The sequence below is a fragment of the Somniosus microcephalus genome, chromosome 2 (assembly GCF_052327205.1).
Source record: "Somniosus microcephalus isolate GS21.2 chromosome 2, FLI_Smic_1.0, whole genome shotgun sequence".
Taxonomy (NCBI): domain Eukaryota; kingdom Metazoa; phylum Chordata; class Chondrichthyes; order Squaliformes; family Somniosidae; genus Somniosus; species Somniosus microcephalus.
In genome coordinates, this window is record NC_140988.1 from 212,330,164 (window position 1) to 212,349,921 (window position 19,758).

Below are 19,758 nucleotides of genomic sequence, written 5' to 3' on the forward strand. Positions count from 1 at the left end.
ACCCTCTCTCTTCTCCCCCACCCTCTCTCTCTTCTCCCCTCCCTCTCACCCTCTCTCTCTCTCTCTCCCTCCACCCTCTCTCTCTCCTCCCCCACCCTCTCTCTCTCCTCCCCCACCCTCCTCTCTCTCTCTCCCCCCACCCTCTCTCTCTCTCTCTCCCCCACCCTCTCTCTCTCCTCCCCCACCCTCTCTCTCTCTCCTCCCCCACCCTCTCTCTCTCTCCTCCCCCACCCTCTCTCTCTCCTCCCACCCTCTCTCTCCTCTCTCCCCCACCCTCTCTCTCTCTCCTCCCCCACCCTCTCTCTCTCCTCCCCCACCCTCTCTCTCCTCCACCCCCACCCTCTCTCCTCCCCCACCCCCTCTCTCTTCTCCCCACCCTCTCTCTCTCTCCCCACCCTCTCTCTCTTCTCCCCCACCCGCTCTCTCTCTTCTCCCCCACCCGCTCTCTCTCTTCTCCCCCACCCGCTCTCTCTCTTCTCCCCACCCCTCTCTCTCTTCTCCCCCACCCTCTCTCTCTCTCTCTTCTCCCCCACCCTCCCTCTCTCCTCCCCCACCCTCTCTCTCTCCTCCCCCACCCTCTCCCTCTCCTCCCCACCCTCTCTCTCTTTCTCCCCACCCTCTCTCTCTTCTCCCCACCCTCTCTCTCTTCTCCCCACCCCTCTCTCTCTTCTCCCCCACCCTCTCTCTCTTCTCCCCCACCCTCTCTCTCTTCTCCCCCACCCTCTCTCTCTTCTCCCCCACCCTCTCTCTCTTCTCCCCCACCCTCTCTCTCTTCTCCCCCACCCTCTCTCTCTTCTCCCCCACCCTCTCTCTCTTCTCCCCCACCCTCTCTCTCTTCTCCCCACCCTCTCTCTCTTCTCCCCCACCCTCTCTCTCTCTCCTCCCCCACCCTCTCTCTCTCTCCCCCCCACCCTCTCTCTCTCTCCCCGCGATTTCCAGAGGCTCTCTCCCCCCCGCCCCCACGATTTCCCGAGGCTCTCCCCCCGCGATTTCCCGAGGCTCTCCCCCCCCGCCCCCCGCGATTTCCCGAGGCTCTCCCCCCCGCCCCCGCGATTTCCCGAGGCTCTCCCCCCCCCCCCCCGCGATTTCCCGAGGCTCTCTTCCCCCCCCCCGCCCCCCGCGATTTCCCGAGGCTCTCTTTCCCCCCCCGCCCCCCGCGATTTCCCGAGGCTCGCACCCCCCGCGATCTCACGAGGCTGTGTGCTGGCGTCACGGGGGCCGTGCGCATGCGTGCCGGCGTCAAGGCGGCTGCGCAACGGCCGTGCGCATGCGTGGTTGCCGTTTATAAAGAAGCCAGAGCGGGCTCGCGCGGGCGAGGCGGCCCGCGGGGAGTAGGCAGGGAAACCCCGCGGGCTGGCGGCCGTTAGAGCGGGGAGTAGGCAGGGAAACCCCGCGGGCTGGCGGCCGTTAGAGCGGCTAACTTCGGGCCCCGACACCGTCAAACCTGAGAGGGGGAAGTAGAGAGAGACAGAGAGGGAAGAGGAGAAGGAGAGAGAGGGAAGAGGAGGAGAGAGAGGGAAGAGGAGAAGGAGAGAGAGAGAGGGAAGAGAGATAGAGAAATTTTTGGAGCTTCAGGCCTGCCTGCAGCGCGCCTGGAGACCAGCACCGAGTCCCCCCTGCACAAGGGTGAGGAGGAGGGGGAGGGGGGGTGTTGCTAAACACAATATAAAACTGAAATAAATTGTTAATTAATTCCCTAACACATAATTCAAATATTTACCTTAGTTCCCTAACACACAGAAAGTGTGGGGGAAAAAATCGTGAAAAATCAAGATGCGGCCACTCACCTCGGTTCAGAAGGATAAGGCCCGCCCACACACGCACCGATTGATCGACCGGTCAGGTCACCCAAGCGTAGGATTGGTCAATCGTCAAGTCACTCGACACTCAACTGTAGGAAGACCTCGACGTCACACGGTCGCTAATGAGATGCTAATGAGCGGAACGCTGAACGTTTTTGGGATACCGCGGGTGGGATTTTTGTCCGGCCGAAACATAAATACGCCGATGACCGGTCCGGAATCGCAAGCTTTCTTTTGAGGCGACGCGCGCGTCGGTACGCTCTGTAACTTCCAAACGTATTGAGACCAGGCGGACAGACAGACAGAAGAGCCGCTTTATATATATAGATATGCAACTGCAGTAAGTTCTATTAAATTAAAATCCTACATTCTGATGAAAGGTCATCGACTTGAAACATTAATTCTGTTTCTCTCTCAAATACTGCCTGACCTGATCAGTGCTTCCAGCATTTTCTGTTTTTATTTCAGATTTCCAGCAGCCGCTGTATTTTGCTTTTGTCTTTTATGTAGTAATAGTGCAACTCAATTTTAGATTAGAAATCTTGTTGGTCTACAAGAATCACTTGTAATAGTTGAGATCAAATGCACAAACTGTTTAATCATCTCTTTTCAGCAAGAATAATTTATTTACAACAAACCTCTACCACAAAAATCTTTTCTACTTATTGGGTAAATAAAACATAAGAGGCATTTTTGGCCCAAAAAAACTTATACCTCAAAATCCAACACCCCCATCTCAGCAACCAACTGCATTTTGAAAGTACTTATGTTTTTTCTCCCACAACTGATTGGCAGATTATTCCATACATTTATATTGCTCTTAGAACTGCTCTTCCTGATATCAGTTTTAAGTCCATCTTTCACTAATTTAAATTTGTGCCCTCTCGTCATACTTTCCTGGCTTATTTTGAAGTAATATTCAGGACTTTCTTTAAATGTTATATTCCTAAATGAGTTCCTCTTCCTCTCTCAATCAATTTCTCTCTCTGGACTTGAGTTTCTCCAATGCTGTGAAGAGGTCCCAGAAGACACACGTGTGAACTCCACTAGTTATGACCATGCATATGGAGCCTTTTGAATTTCACAGATTTCTGTTACAGAGCTAGCTTTCAACCCAATAACAGAATGTTGTTAAATTTTTAGAATCGTTCACAATATTGTGGGAACAGTGAATCGTTTTTAAGTCTGATATATAGGCCTGATTTCTGTAATGTTAACAGGTTGTAATGGCTTACCTCTAATAAATAAAAGTATCTGTTAAACTGTGGACTTTTGGTATCTTCCAATCCCTTCAGCTGCCGTGTAATGAACATGAAAATGTCCTGTGAATTACACACACAAAAAATAAACACAAAGCATAATTCAACAAACATTTGCAAAGCAGTTTAAAATGCTTCCTAAAAGATCCATGGTAAAATTGAATGTTATATTCCAATTTGTAGCGTCCTATAAAAGTTGCAGTTGTGGTGAAATATCTGCATAAAATATGGACTTTTAGAAATCAGAACTGAAAACAAAGATAAGCAAGATACTCTAGTGATAGGAGGAATTAATGGATTGAACGACCTGCAAACTGCTTAATCGAAAACCAGAACACTTTTACATGATATAAAAATCATTGAGGCAATGGGAAGACATAGAAGAGCAAAAGAAGTGGAAATAGCTGAGACAGTAAAAAAAAAGGTATGGCAATGACTCTCAAGGGAAAAGGCAAGAAAATGGGAAGAATAGGAAATAATCCCTTCAGATGCAGATCTGAAATGAAAATAATAATGCTAATGCACTCAGAGTCGCCTATTTTAAATAGAAAATAAGTCAGCGCCCCCGGTCCCTATCCAAACTTTGTTGACCGTCTACACTCAAAACATCAACGCTTCTCCGCCCCCCAAACAGTGACAGGCCTATTACCCCACAAACCAGTATATCCTGCTAAAAAAAAAATGGGGGAATGCCTAAGAATATTATCAGATACTGTTCCTGAATGCTGTTGAGCTTGGGTAGAACAGAGTAGAAGGCTGAAGACAGAGGTTAAGAGTGAAAATGGGAGGGAAATTTAAAGTGGCAAACTATAGAGGTCAGGATCACACTTGTGGACAGAGCAGAGCTGTTCAGCAAAGCGGTTACCTAATTTGCATTTCGATTATGTAGAGCTGGCCGCAACATGAGCAATGAATATAGTATACCATACTGGATGGAGTAAATTGTCTCATGTAAGGAATGTTTGGTTCTCTGGATAATGGTGTGGGAAGAACTTAAAAGAAAAGTGATGCGCCTGGTGTAGTTGCACAGGAAAATGCTAGCAATGTGGAGACTGGAGTGGGTGGTGTAAGAATTAACAAGGTTACCCTGGAGGGAGTGATCACTCTGATAAGCAGAGGAACATGATGGCTGCCGCTAGACTGGCAGTTCCATAAGCACCTTAGGAGCTCTTCACCGCTATCCATGGGAATCTCCTGCCATCCTTTGCCCTTTCACTCCCAAATCTCCTCGCTTCCACTGTTCAAGTTCCCCTGGCTCCAGCAGTTGGTGCATTTTAGCCCTAACTACAAGTTAACTGTTCTAAACCGCCATTACCCATCCCCCAGCCCTGTTCTCTGCTTCTCACTGAGCTGTTGAATTCTCTTCTCAAATTTGGTTTTCAAATTCCTGGAATTCTCTGGACATCAAGACTACGTTTCTGCACTGGATTACATCGTAAGACTCATCTGCTGTATCCCTGATTCTGCTACTAAAATTTTTTAATAACTTTTATTTTAATAAAATGTCTCTAACATTATGAAAAATTTTGATAGAGTGGACAGAGAAAGAATGTTTCCACTTGTGGGGAAGAACATAACTAGAGGCCATCAATATAAGATAGTCACCAAGAAATCCAAGAGGGAATTCAGAAGAAACTTCTTTACCCAAAGAGTGGTGAGAATGTGGAACTTGCTACCACAGGGAGTGGTTGAAGCGAATAGTATAGGTGCATTTAAGGGGAGGCTAGACAAGCATATGAGGGAAAAGGGAATAGAGGGTTATGCTAATAGATTTAGATGAGGAAAGACGGGGAGGCTCGTGTGGAGCATAAACGCCGGCATGGGCTGGTTGGGCCTGTTTCTGTGCTGTGTATCCTATTTATGTAACCCTATGTAAACATCTTCCCCCAATGTGACAGTATCTCAGACCTCACCGCCCTCGGCCTCTTTCATTGTTCCACTGAAGCTCAGTGTAAGCTCGAGGAACAGCACCTCATCTTTCGATGAGGCACTTTACAGCCTTCTGGATTCAACACAGAGTTCAACAATTTCAGATCATAACCTGGCCCCCATCAGATATATATATTTTTACCCACACTTTTTGTTTGTGCCTTCTGTTCTTCTCCCCCATATGGCAGCTGTCTTTCATTCTGCCAGCGCAATTTACACTTCATCTAGAGCCATCCTTTGTTTGTTAACCTGTCCCATTACCATCTCCTTTTGCCTTGAATATCTCTCAATGTCGCTTAACCTCTCCTGCCTTCTATCCTAGCAAAGACCTTCCCTTTTGTTCTTTCATCCCCTCCCCCTTTTCCCAGCTCCTACACTTGCTTAAATATCTGTTCCATTTCCTGCTTTTTTCCAGTTCTGATGAAAGGTCATCGACCTGAAACGTTAACTCTGTTTCTCTTTTCACAGATGCTGCCTGACCAGCTGAGTATCTCTAGCACTTTCTGTTTTTATTTCGATTTCCAGCATCTGCAGTATTTTCTTTTTGTGGCAGTATCTCTGCTGAGCTGGGTGACTCATTCGACTGTTTTTCAGCTTTGTTGGTTTCTGCTAGCTGCTGCTGTTTCACAGTTGAGCTGGGTGACTTGTTCTACTGGTTTTTCAGCTTTGCTGGTCGCTGGTTCGTTGTTTTACATTTTCTCCGCCACTTCTAATCTACGGTGATCTTCAACTTCGCTATCATTTCTGCACCGCAACTAATTCTCATTTCCATCGTCCTATTCTCTACCCTTCAAATAGCTTCTGGTTTTCACTCGCCCGCTACACCGTCTCTAAACTTGGACAAAAGTTTGTCGATGCTCCATGCAGACTCTATCCAACTTACGTCAACTTTTTCCCTCCATGGGAGCATCGACCTTAACTCTGGACTCCCTACTATTGTCACCAACCTATTCCCTGCTACTACCAGGAAATATGCACCCCTATAATTGATACATAACTAGGCCTATGTAACTTGAGTTTTTCCGTGTCCATTCTTGTGCACATTTTGGCTGCCGCTCTGGACTCGAGCCGTTCACTTTTATTTCCCCCTTTTTCTTTTCTCTCTATCCCTTTCTGACCACTCTCTCCTGTCATCATGCCACCTTTCCTCTCTCCACTCAGATACTACTTCTTCTTAGGCAGTGAAGACTGCCCTCCCAAATCCCTACCGCAACCCTTCATTACTCTTCGACCTTCCTACTCTCCTGCTGCCATCCCAGGCTTGACTCCCTCTTAGATACGCTTACAGCTTCCCTCTGTGCCTCTCTTGGCATCCTCCAAAAGGGCCCACCGTGGCACTCGTCGCTGCCTCCTCACGAGCAGCAACCCCAACTGTCTCATGCTACTCTCTCGCGGACCTTCCCGCCCAGCATGCCCGCTGGGGTCTAATCTTGCCAATCTCCTCTCCGCCAACTCACCCCTCTCAGTGCTGACCCTGTGGACGCTGGCAGTGGATCAGCCATCACTGACCCTCTCTGCATCTCCCTGCAGAAAGTCCGTTCACTTGCGAACAAGGCCCTTGCCATCCATGAGGTTATCGTGGATGACTGCATCAACATTATGGCCCTGACGGAAACTTGGCTGAGGAGTGATGGCATCTTACCATTAAATGAAGCCTCCCTGCCTGGCTATAACTTCCACCACTTACCCCGCCCAGACCGCCATGGTGGCAGTATGGCTCTCATCACCAAATCACACCTTGGACTGTGCCCCTACTCCTCCGGCACTTTCTCCTCCTTTGAGCATCTCACCTTGTTCTATCCCCTCTCATCTGATTTAAAATTCACATTCTCTACCGCCCAACACCAATAGCATAAAAATGTTGTCACCGACATATCTTCACTGCTTTCCTCCCTCAGCACCAAGCGACTTCAACCTCCCTCTCAATTCATCATGCTCTCTCTCTCCTGAGTTCACTGCTCTCCTATCTTCCCTTAATCTCTCCCTCCATGTAAACTCCCCAACCTATATTCATGGCCACCCCCTTGATCTTGTCATCTCTCCTGGCCTTGCTGCTCATCATGTCAATCACAGATAAGGCCATCTCTGACCACTTCCTTGTATCGCTCTTCACCCACACCCCCCCATCTCAACCCTATTTCCTTCTGTGGCTGCCCCTGGAAAGCTCTCTTACAACTGCACTTACGAAATCCCAACTGTCCAGCCTTTGGCCCTCTATTCACCACATTTCTGCAGAGCTGCCGATCTGCTCAACCACACCCTCACCACCACCTTTGATGCCCTAGTCCCTATTAAAACAATTACTCTCTCTCACCCTGCCCTAGCCCTAGCCTTGAACTTGCATCTTTCTCCAGTTTCCTCTCCAATCTCCCCTCATGACCTTTCCACGCTCATCTTGTCCATGAGACCCACTTCCTGCTCCCTCGACCCTATTCCCTCTAAACTGCTGACCACCTTTGCTGGCTCTCATGTTAGCTGACATTGTTAATGGTTTGCTCTCCTCAGGTACTGTCCCCCTCTCCTTCAAATCTGCCCTCATCACCCCTCGCCTCAAAAAATAAAACCCTTGACCCCCTCCGTCCTTGAAAACTACCGCCCAATCCCCAACCTCCCTTTCCTCTCCAAAGTCCTTGAAGGTGTTGTCACCTCCCAAATCCGAGCCCATCTTTCCCAGAACTCCATGTTTGAATCCCTCCAATCGGGTTTCTGCCCCTGCCACAGTACCTAAACGGCTCTTATCAAAGTCACAAATGACATCCTTTGTTACTATGACAAAGGTAAACTATCCCTTCTCGTCCCGTCTGCAGCCTTTGACATGGTTGACCACTTCATCCTCCGCCAACGTCGTCCAGCTGGGTGAGACTGCACTTGCCTGGTTTCATTTTTATCTATCTAATCATAGCCAGAACGGCCATGGAAGGAGCATTAACGCGGCCAGGCAGACTGTTGATCAGCCAAATAGTGGAAAGTTATGGAGGAGCAAATTTGCTGAGAAATTACAGAGGTGCAAGAACTATAGAGTAATAATAATGGGGGACTTCAACCATCCTAATATAGACTGGCATCGTAAGAATGTTAAGGACAGAGCAGGGGAAGAATTTCTGAAGTGTGTTCAGGAGAACTTTCTTGATCAGTATGTTTCCAGCCCGACGAGGGAGGAGGCATTGCTGGATCTGGTTCTGGGGAATGAGGTAGGTCAAGTGGAGCAAATGTCAGGAAGTGAACATTCAGGGAACAGTGATCATGTGATCATAGGGTGTAGATTAGCTATGGAAAAGGACAGGGAGCAATCTAGAGTAAAAATGTTTAACTGGGGGAAGGCCAATTTCAGTGGGATGAGAACAGATCTGGCCCGAGTAAACTGGAATCAAAGATTGGCAGGCAAGACTGTAATGGAACAATGAGCTACATTTAAAGAGGAAATACTTCAGGTACAGTTGAGGTACATTCCCACTAGGGGGAAAGGCAGTGCAACTAAAGTCAGGGTTCCCTGGATGACGAAAGCGATAGAGAATATGATGAAGCAGAAAAAGAGCTCGTATGACAGATGTCAAGTTGCAAATACATCTGAGAATCAGGCTATATATAGAACTCATTTTTAGTGTGGAAGCAGGTCATCCTCAGTTCCGAGGGACTGCCTAAGAAGAAGATATAGAAAAGTCAGAGGAGAAGTGAAAAAGAAAATAAGGGGCAAAGAGAGGGTGTGATAATAGAATGGCAGCCAACATAAAAGGTAATCCAAAAGTCTGCTATAGGCATATAAATAGCAAAAGGGGAATAAGAGGAGGAGTGGGGCTGATTAGGGACCAAAAAGGAGACCTGTGCATGGAGGCAGAGGGTATGGCTGAGGTACTAAACGAGCATTTTGCATCTGTCTTCACCAAGGAAGAGGATGCTGCCATAGACATAGTAAAGGGGAAGGTAGTGGAGATACTTGATAGGATAAAAATTGATAAAGAGGAGTTATTAGATAGGCTGGCTGTACTTACAGCAGAAAAATCACCAGGAGCAGATGGGATGCATCCTAGGATGCTGAGGGAATTGAGGGAGGAAATCGCAGAAGTACTGGCCATAATATTCCAATCCCCCTTAGATACGGGGGTGGTGCCAGAGGATTGGAGAATTGCAAATATTACACCATTGTTCAAAAAAGGGTGCAAAGGTAAACCCAGCAACTATAGGCCAGTCAGTTTATAGAATCATAGAAAGTTACAGCACGGAAGGAGGCTATTTCGGCCTATCGTGTCCGCACCGGCCAACAAAGAGCTATCCAGCGAGCTATCCAGCCTAATCCCACTTCCCAGCTCTTGGTCTGTAGCCCTGCAGGTTACAGCATGCCAAGTGCACATCCAAGTACATTTTAAATGTGGTTAGGGTTTCTGCCTCTACCACCCTTTCAGGCAGTGAGTTCCAGACCCCTACAACCCTCTGGGTGAAGACATTTCCCCTCAAATCCCCTCTAAACCTTCCACCAATTACTTTAAATCTGTGCCCCCTGCTAAGGGTAATAGGTGCTTTCTATCCACTTTATCTATGCCCCTCATAACTTTATACACCTCAATAAGGTCTCCCCTCAGCCTCCTCTGTTCCAAGGAAAACAGACCCAGCCTATCCAGTCTTTCCTCATAGCTAAGTTTCTCTACTCCCGGCAACATCCTTGTAAATCTCCTCTGTACCCTCTCTAGTGCAATCACATCTTTCCTGTAATGTGGTGACCAGAACTGCACGCAGTACTCTAGCTGAGGCTGAACTAGTGTTTTATACAGTTGAAGTATAACCCCCTGGCTCTTGTATTCTATGCCTCGGCTAATAAAGGCAAGCATTCCATATGCCTTCTTAACCACCTTATCTACCTGGCCTGCTACCTTCAGGGATCTGTGGACATGCACTCCAAGGTCCCTTTGTTCCTCTACACTACTCAGTGTCCTACCATTTAATGTGGGGTCCAACCCGAAACGTCAACTCAAATTTCTCTCCACGGATGTTGCCTGACCTGCTGAATTTTTCCAGCATTTTCTGTTGTTATTTTGTATTCCCTTTCCTGGTTAGCCCTCCCCAAATGCATTACCTCACACTTCTCTGGATTGAATTCCATTTGCCACTGTTCTGCCCACCTGACCAATTTATTGATATCTTTCTGCAGTCTACAGCTTCCTTCTTCAGTATCAACCACACAGCCGATTTTAGAATCATCTGCAAACTTCTTAATCATACCCCCTATATTCAAGTCAAGATCATTGATATATACCACAAAAAGCAAGGGACCTAGTACTGAACCCTGCGGAACCCCACTGGAAACAGCTTTCCAGTCACAAAAACACCCATCAACCATTAACCTCTGCTTCCTGTCTCCGAGCCAGTTTTGAATCCAACTTGACACTTTGCCCTGGATCCCATGGGCTTTTAACCTCGTGACCAGTCTGCCATGTGGTACCTTATCAAAAGCCTTGCTAAAGTCCATATACATTACATCAAACACACTACCCTCATCTACCCTCCTTGTTACCTCCTCAAAAAATTCAATCAAGTTTGTCAGACACGACTTTCCCTTAACAAATCAGTGCTGACTATCCTTGATTAATCCGTGTCTTAATAAATGAACATTTATCCTGCCCTTCAGAATTCTTTCCAATAATTTTCCCACCACCGAGGTTAGGCTGACTGGCCTGTAATTACTCGGTCTATCTTTTTCTCCCTTTTTAAACAAGGGTACCACATTAGCAGTCCTCCAGTCTTCCGGCACCACACCTGAAGTCAGAGAGGATTGAAAAATGATGGTCAGGGCCTCTGCTATTTCTTCTTTTGCTTCGCTTAACAGCCTGGGATACATTTCATCCGGGCCTGGGGATTTATCCACTTTTAAAGTGGCTAAACCCCTTAATACTTCCTCTCTCACTATACTTACTTCATCTAATATTTCACACTCCTCCCCCACCCCCGATAGCAATGTCTGCTTCGCCCCTCCCCTTTGTGAAAACAGACACAAAGTATTCATTTAAAAACCCTACCGACATCTCCCGCCTCCACACACAGATTACCCTCAAGATCTCTAATAGGCCCTACCCTTTCTTTAGTTATCCTCTTGCTCTTAATATATTTAGAAAACATCTTTGGGTTTTCCTTGATTTTACTTGCCAAGAATTTTTCATGCTCTCTCTTTGCTTTCCTAATATCCTTTTTAATTGCACCCCTGCACTTTCTGTACTCCTCTAAAGATTCTGGAGTATTTAGCCCTCGGTGTCGGTCATGTGCCTCCCTTTTTTTCTTTATCCTACCCTGCATGTCTCTAGACATCCAGGGGGCTCTAGATTTGTTAGTCCCACCTTTTTTCTTTAAGGGCACATGTTTGTTCTGAAGCCTCCGGATCTCGTCCTTGAATGCCTCCCACTGCTCTGACACTGATTTACCTTCAAATAGCTGTTTCCAGTCCACTATGGCTAAATCCCCTTTGAGCTTCACAAAATTTGCTTTTCCCCAATTTAGAATTTTTATTCCTGGTCTATCCTTGTCCTTTGCCATAACTACCTTAAATCTAACTGAATTATGGTCACTAGCACCAAAATGCTCCCCCACTGATACGCCTTCTGCCTGCCCAGCTTCATTCCCTAAAACTAAGTCCAGAACCGTCCATCTCCCTGCCAAGCTAGTTTAAACCCTCCCCAAAAGCACGAGCAAACCCTCCAGAGAGGATATTGGTCCCGCTCCCGTTGAGGTGCAACCCATCTGGCTTGTAGAGGTCCCACCTCCCCCAGAAACAGTTCCAATTCCTCAGGAATCTAAAGCCCTCCCTCCTACACCATCTCGCCAGCCACGCATTCATCTGCTCTATCTTCCTATTTCTGAACTCACTAGCACATGGCGCTGGTAGTAATCCGGAGATTACTACCTTTGAGGTCCTGCTTTTGACCTTGGTAGTGGGGAAACTTTTAGAAACAGTAATCAGTGACAAAATTAAGAATCACTTGGACAAGTGTGGATTAATTAAGGAAAGCCAGCACGGATTTGTCAAAGGCAAATCGTGTTTAAGTAACTTGATTGAGTTTTTTGATGAGGTAACAGAGAGGGTTGATGAGGGTAATGCAGTTGATGTAGTGTACATGGGTTTCCAAAAGGCATTTGACAAAGTGCCACATAATACGTTTGCCAGCAAAGTTGAAGCCCATGGAATAAGAGGGACAGTGGCAGCATGGATACAAAATTGGCTAAGTGACAGGAAACAGAGAGTAGTGGTGAACGGTTGTTTTCTGGACTGGAGGAAGGTACGCAGTGGTGTTCCCCAGGGGTCGGTTCTAGGACCACTGCTTTTCTTGATATATATTAATGACTTGGACGTGGGTGTACAGGGCACAATTTCAAAATTACTTAGAAGTATAGTGAACAGTGAGGAGGAGAGCGATAGACTTCAGGAAGACACAGACAGGATGGTAAAATGGGCAGAACGTGACAGATGAAATTTAACGCAGAGAAGTGTGAAGTGATACATTTTGGTAGAAAGAATGAGGAGAGGACATATAAATTAACTGGTACAATCCTGAAGGGGGTGCACGAACAGAGAGACCTGGGGGTATGTGTGCACAAATCGTTGAAGGTGGCAGGGCAGGTTGAGAAAGCAGTTTAAAAGGCTTACAGGATCCTGGGCTTCATGAATAGAGGTACAGAGTACAAAAGTGTGGAAATTATGATGAACCTGTATAAAACACTGGTTCGGCCCCAACTGGAGTACTTTGTCCAATTCTGGGCACCACACTTTCAGAAAGATATGAAGGCCTTAGAGAAGGTGCAGAAAAGATTTACGAGAATGATTCCAGGAATGAGGGACTTCAGTTATGTTGATAGACTGGAGAAGCTGGCGTTGTTCTCCTTGGAGCAGAGAAGATTGAGAGGAGATTTGATAGAGGTGTTCAAAATCATGAGGGGTCTGGACAGAGTAGATAGAGGGAAACTGTTCCCATTGGCAGAAAGGTCGAGAACAAGAGGACACAGATTTAAGGTGATTGGCAAAAGAACCAAAGGTGACGTAAGAAAAAGCTATTTTACGCAGCGAGTGGTTAAGATCTGGAATGCACTGCCTGAAAGGGTGGTGGAGGCAAATTCAATCACAGCTTTCAAAAGGGAGTTGGTTAAGTATCTGAAGGAAAGAAATTTGCAGGGCTATGGGGCAAGGGCGGGGGAATGGGACAAGCTGAAGTACTCTTGCAGAGAGCTGGCATGGGCTTGACGGGCCGAATGGCCTTCTTCCGTGCTGTAGCCCTTGTATGATTCTAATGAATCCTTCCACTGCTTCACTGTTCCCCGGAACAGCGAGAAATCACGAAAAGAAGCAGCCAGAAAATCACCTGCAATGCCTTCTCTTCCCGCTGCCGCATTGTTACCTCTAGTGTCCCCCAAGGGACACATGCTGCCCCTTGGCGACATTATCCGAAAACACAGCATCAGCTTCCACATGTCAGCTGACGACACCAGCTCTATCTCACCACCACTTCTCTCGACCCCTCTACGGCCTCTAAATTGTCAGACTGCTTGTCCGACATCCAGTACTGGATGAGCAGAAATTTTCTCCAATTAAATATTGGGAAGAACGAAGCCATTGTCTTCAGTCCCCACCACAAACACCGTTCCCTTGCCACCAACTCCATCCCTCTCCCTAGCATTTGTCTGAGGCTGAACCAGACTGTTCGCAACCTTGGTGTCACATTTGACCCTGAAATGAACTTCTGACCACATATCTGTGGCATAACTCAGAACGCCTATTTCCACCTCTGTAACAATGCCCATCTCTGCCCTTGCCTCAGCTCATCCACTGCTGAAACCCTCATCCATGCCTTTGTTACCTTTAGACTTGACTACTCAACTCCTGGCTGGCCTTCCTCGTTCTACCCTACGTAAACTTGAAGTCACCCAAAACTCAGCTGCCCATGTCCCAACTCGCACCAAGTCCCATTCACCCATCACCCCTGTGCTCGCTGACCTACATTGGCTCCCGGTTAAGCAATGCCTCAATTTTAAAATTCTCGTCCTTGTTTTCAATTACCTCCATGGCCTCGCCCCTCTCCTTCTCTGTAATCTCTTCCAGGCCACAACCATCCCCCCCACCACCCCGAGATATCTGCGCTCCTCTAATTCTGCCCTCTTAAGCATCCCTGATTATAATCGCTCAACCATCGGTGGCCGTGCCCTCAGCTGCCTAGGCCCCAAGCTCTGGAGTTCCCTCCCTAAACCTCTCTTTCCTCCTTTAAGATGCTCCTTAAAACCTACCTCCTTGATCAAGCTTTTGGTCATCTGCCTTAATTTCTCATGTGGCTCAGTGTCAAATTTTTGTCGTATAACAATCCTGTGAAGTGCCTTGCAACGTTTACTACGTTAAAGGTGCTATATGAATTAAAGTTGTTGTTGTTGCTGGGACCATCCTGCAGATGGTGGATGATGAGGCAAATTTGGAGACTGGTGGAGTGGAATGTGAAGACAATTCTTAGTGTGAAGAGGGGAGGGGTGAGAACAGAGGTACGGAAAATGGGGTGCAAAGATTCCATTCAATCATTGTTGAGGGAAAAAAAGACATCTCAGAAGGTCTGGTGCAGATGGTAGAATCAGCAAAACCAGCCCATGACTTTGGTCACCATGATCGCATTGAATGGCGGAGCAGGCTCGAGGGGCCAAATGGCCTACTCCTGCTCCTATCTTCTATGTTTCTACGTACACTAATATTTACAAGAACAACTTGCATTTATATAGCACCTTTAACATAGTACAACATCCCACAGCGCTCCACAGAAGCATAATTAGAAAATTGACAGAGCCACATATATAAGGAGATATTAGGATGAGTGACTAAATACTTGGTCAAAAGAGGTAGGTTTTAAGGAGCGCCTTAAAGGAGGGAGTGGAGGTGTTTAGGGATGGAATTCCCGAGCTTAGTGCCTAGACAGCTGAAGGCAGGGTTAACAATGGTGGGGGCGTAGAGAGTGGGGGATACACAGGGGCCAGAGGTGGAGGACTGCAGAGTTCTTGGAGGAGGTTGCAGAGATAGGGTGGGGCGAGGCCATGGAGGGATTTCAACATAAGGACAAGAATGTTAAAATTGAAGTGTTGGTAGATTGGGAGCCAATGTAGGAACTTGATGCGGGTTAGGATACAAACAGCAGAGTTTTGGACACGCTCAAGTTTATGATGGCAGGCCTGCCAGGAGAGCATTTACATGTAACTTTTCAGTGGAATAAATAGAAAACATGAAAATCCTTGGGATACAAATTATACTCAACTCACGGTTCTAATCATAATTCACTAACAGCTGTGACTTATCAGTTAAGATTTGTGGTTTTCAGTTTTTTAAAAATTGAGTATTTTTCATATTTTTGTTTCCTAAAGGTAAATTCATCCAAAACACAGGGAAAATACTGTACTACATTTCCAGATGAAAATTGAATCTTGCAAAAACCTGAAAAACATTTGTATATTAATTTTACTGTTTTCAGATCAAAGAACTTGTATTCAAAAAGCATCTTTTCCATCCCCAGGATGCCCCATGGCACTTTAAACCAGTAAGATTCCTTTTCAAGTGCAATCACCATTGTTATGCAGGCAATGCAACAACTAATTTGCACTCAAACAAGTCCCACAAACACCAAATGAATGAATTTGTTTTTAGGGGTGTTGGCTGAGGAATAAAATGTTCGGCGTGTTTATTGCCAGTCATGCATCCTGACTGATTTTTCTTTCCAATTAAGTCATCGTTCCACCCTGTAAAAACTTAAGCTCATCAAAAACTCTGCTGCACATATCCTATCCCACACTAAATCCCATTCACCCATCAAGCTGCCCAACTTTTGTGGGTATGGTAGTGTCATGGTTATGTTACTGGACTATTAATCCAGGTGTCTAGACAATCCAGATAATTTGAGTTCAAATCCCACCATGGCAGAGAATCTGACTATAGTTTTAAAAAAATCTGCAAGTAAAAAGCTGGTGATTCTGTCGGATTGTGGTAAAAACCCAACTAATGCCCTTTAGGGACAAAAACCTGCCATCCTTAACCTGTCCAGCCTATAGGTGGTTCCAGTCCCACACCAACATGGTTGATGCTTAACTGCCCCCTGATGTGGCCTAGCAAGCCACTGAAGTCTATCAAACCACAATAAGGAATATCACATGGACTGCATTGGTTTAAAAAGGCTGCTTCCCACGTCCTCTGGGAAACTAGAAATGGCAATAAGCCTAGTCGGTGATGTCTAAATCTCAAGAATAAATAAAAAACAGATCGAGATTATGTTAGACAACACTCGGAGTACTGTGTGCAGTTTTAGTCTCCATACTGCAAAACTCTATGCTGAAGCACTGGAGAACATGCAGGAAATATTTATTACCAATTTTACCAGAACTGAGAATGCTACGATCAAAAAAGATTGAGCAGTCTAAGAGGAGACCTGAGAGAGCTTTACAATTATCTAAGGGTTCAATATGGTGGATGTGGAGAGACTGTTTCCACTAATCAGTGAGTCAAGAACAAAGGGGCATAAATACAAGATAACCAGAAAGAGATCAAATAAAGAGGAGAAATTTTTAACAGAGTGGTGGAAATGTGGAACACGCTGCCACATGGAGTGGTTGAAGCATATAACATTTATGCATTAAAGGGTAGCCTGATGCATACATGAGGGAGAAGGGAATAGAAGGTGGGAAGAGGCAATATGAGCGGGAGGAGGCTTGTGTGGGGTATCAATTTGGGCCGAAAGACCTGCTTCTTTGTTGTAGATTCTATGTAATGTACAATCTATGCAAGTTCATTTTCAGGCTTGAACGCACAACCTCCTGACTCAGAGGAGTCAACCGAGCCAAGCTTATACTCATTTCAATTACCACTGTTATTTGAATAAAGCCAAAGTCAACATAATTATCAGGTGGGCAAATTGCCGTTTCATCGTGTACTAGAGATTAGAACTTGATGTTTAGAATCTGGGGGAGATGGGTACTTATCAGATATGGTTTTTTGGATAAAATTCACCCTCTACAAACCAAATACCTAGCTTAATACGTTTTGGGGAAACCAAATGATAAGACCACACATGAAAATGTCATGATGTTGCAGATAGGTTGGGGCATACATTTAATAGGATCATAGACTTGCACAAAAGAAGGCCCATGGCGATTGTGCTGGCTCTTTGAAAGAGCTATCCAATTAGTCCCACGTCCCTGCTCTTTCCTCATAGCCCTGTAAATTTTTTCCATTCAAGTATTTAATAGAATATGATCTCCTATTCCTGTATGCTGTTATCACATAAAAGCCCAGCACTTAACATGAACTTCTCTCTTCCCCAAATGTACCTGCGAATGGCCTGTGTAGATGAATGTGTGGAAATGTGGTGCGTGGAGGGTGCACATAATTCAAACAAAGAGTGTATCAGATAATTATCTTTCTCCACACTCTGCATAATGTAGCAAACACCACAAAATTAGGGAAGGGGGTTGCCACTACATAAAAGCTATTACGTCAGCTGTCAGGACATCAGGTACTGCAGTTAAACCTAGGCACTAATATTTAGGAAATCTGAGAATTTCTCCATGTGGCAGGCTATAACATATTATGAATTGGAACCCGATTAGCGATTATGGAATAACCCTTAAGCTACTCCTTAGGATTTTTACCTGTTAAGAATATTTTTCTGGAAGTGCATTACCAGATACCTACACCCAAGATTCTGGGGAAAACAAAAACAAAAAACAAAACCCACACTAACTGGTTTTGATATAACATAATATATGGTACTCTTATGTCTAATCTAGCCCAGTCCCATTAAAAGGTTGAAGACTTTAGCTCAAACTTTACCGATGAGAGTTGTAACACAAGTTGCAAGATCCTTCAGTTGAGAAAAACAAAATGGCAGGATGGTGCAACGCCACGGACTTTATACAATGCAGAAATACTGGATGGCATATGGGGCCACCTGCAGTAAAGTCAAAACAATATTTTTCTGTGGTTTCCCCAGATCCTATGCTATAGTTTGACAGTCTGTGGAGGATGCAGGGCGAGAAGGAAAAGCCATTAGGCCGAACAAGTTCATTCCTTTCTGACGGATCAAATTCACCAACTCGTCTTTTCGTCATAGCCCTTAATCCCTTCTTTCCAGAAATTCATCTAATTGCCTCAAACTGTCATCTAATTGCCTCAAACTAGTTGTACTCTCCATTTCAATGTCTTTCCTTCATAACTTATTCTATAAGCCTATTGCTTTTTGAGTAAAGAAAGTTTAATCTTGATTTCCTTCCTACACCTCATTTCCTAATTGTTAACACGTGTCCCTTGTACCATCTGAACCATTCATCATAGTAAACAAATTTCTTGGGTCAACATTTTTCTTTTATTATAATTCTTTGTACTATTCAAGGGGTCAGTCTCAGCATCAACTGGTACAGCACAACCAGATGCGAGTAAAGCACCCTGTGGTCACTGAATGAGACTCCAATTAGCTTTAGCCCCAACATCACTACAAACTGGATTGGGGCTGCCAAGAGACACTCCCACCCTCAAGTTCAAGTTGGAACTAAATTCAGGTTCCAGAGGTGAAAAGTTAGCATCTAACTCACTGTACCACACAGGTACCTGTCTGGATTAACTTCTTCAATCCTCCTCAAAATGCTTTTAGAAAAACGCACAAAAATTGCGGTTTCCTTGTGCTGCTAAAATTGGCACAAAGAAGAAAACCATTGCAAGAGTCGAAACTAGTGAGATTTGAGAAAATCATACAAGCTGGCAACACTGTCTAATTTATCTATAGATCAGTAAAAATTGACTAGGAATAATTTTAAAATATGGGAATTAGGGGGAAAAATTAAAAACGGGAAAACAACCTTATTCATAAGTGATCACGCCCTGCCTTCTGCTTACTTTAATTCCAATCCTTCACCAACTGAAGTAATGCTGCCCAAGAGGCATTCAGGTCTAATCAGGATAACAAAAGAAAGAATTGCAGCCTAACAGAAAATGAAAATATGTGCCACTTTTATGATAGGGAAAGCAGAAATCTGCATGTTGAAATAAACACGGTGACTGTGAAATGAGTAATACATTCTATGACTGAACACTTAATTCAATCTCCACTGAGTGAATGTGGAGCTGTCTACAGTTTTAACAATCACTATTTACCTTAAGTTTATCGTGAGATGTGTATGGAGCTTCTGGAGCATAGATTCTGAAGATATCAGCCAGGCAGCATGCCACAAGCAGACGTACATCTTTGTTGGGGTTCCTGAGGAAGAATTCTGAAGCCAAATGCAAGGCTAATGGAAGGTATTGTTGTTTTTCATCTTCAGAATCCTGGTCCATATCCATGAATGTTTTAACCACCATCTGTACAGCAACATCGAACACATTGTCAAGCTCACATTCTCAAATTAAGTGCAAACTATTTTCTACACAAGGGATGGGGAAAAAAAAGAAACGTAAAACTGGCTGTTAAAATGCTGAATGCACACATTTTAACCTTCAGTATATAATTTTAAATCTTACATAGGAATGCATACTAGAGAAGAACAAAATGAGATTACGCACAGAGATCATTCTCATATAGAAATTCTACTAGACATTCTATGAGTAAAGATTCCAAATTCACTTGAGATTTAGGACACCTGCACTTTAAATACACAACATCCTATTATGTGCCTTACCTGTATCACGTTCTACCTGGAACCCAAGGCTGTTTCATCCATTCTCCATGGCTGTTGGCAACTTTCCCACTGTTACCAGCTGACAAAGATCTATTCTTTCCTTATCCCAC

At 45.2% G+C, this 19,758-nt stretch overlaps 1 protein-coding gene across 5 annotated transcripts in view; it reads right to left on the reverse strand.

Moving 5' to 3' along the window:
• pds5a (PDS5 cohesin associated factor A) overlaps positions 1 to 19,758 on the reverse strand; it is a 441,642-nt gene that overhangs the window by 224,994 nt on the left and 196,890 nt on the right. For all 5 annotated transcript variants that reach the window (XM_085968917.1, XM_085968922.1, XM_085968897.1 and 2 more), the window contains exons 3-4: positions 19,128 to 19,331; positions 3,038 to 3,124 (exon numbers count right to left, since the gene is read on the reverse strand). In XM_085968917.1, coding sequence (XP_085825043.1) covers positions 3,038 to 3,124; positions 19,128 to 19,331 — 291 coding nt within the window. The remainder of the gene's footprint in view (positions 1 to 3,037; positions 3,125 to 19,127; positions 19,332 to 19,758) is intronic.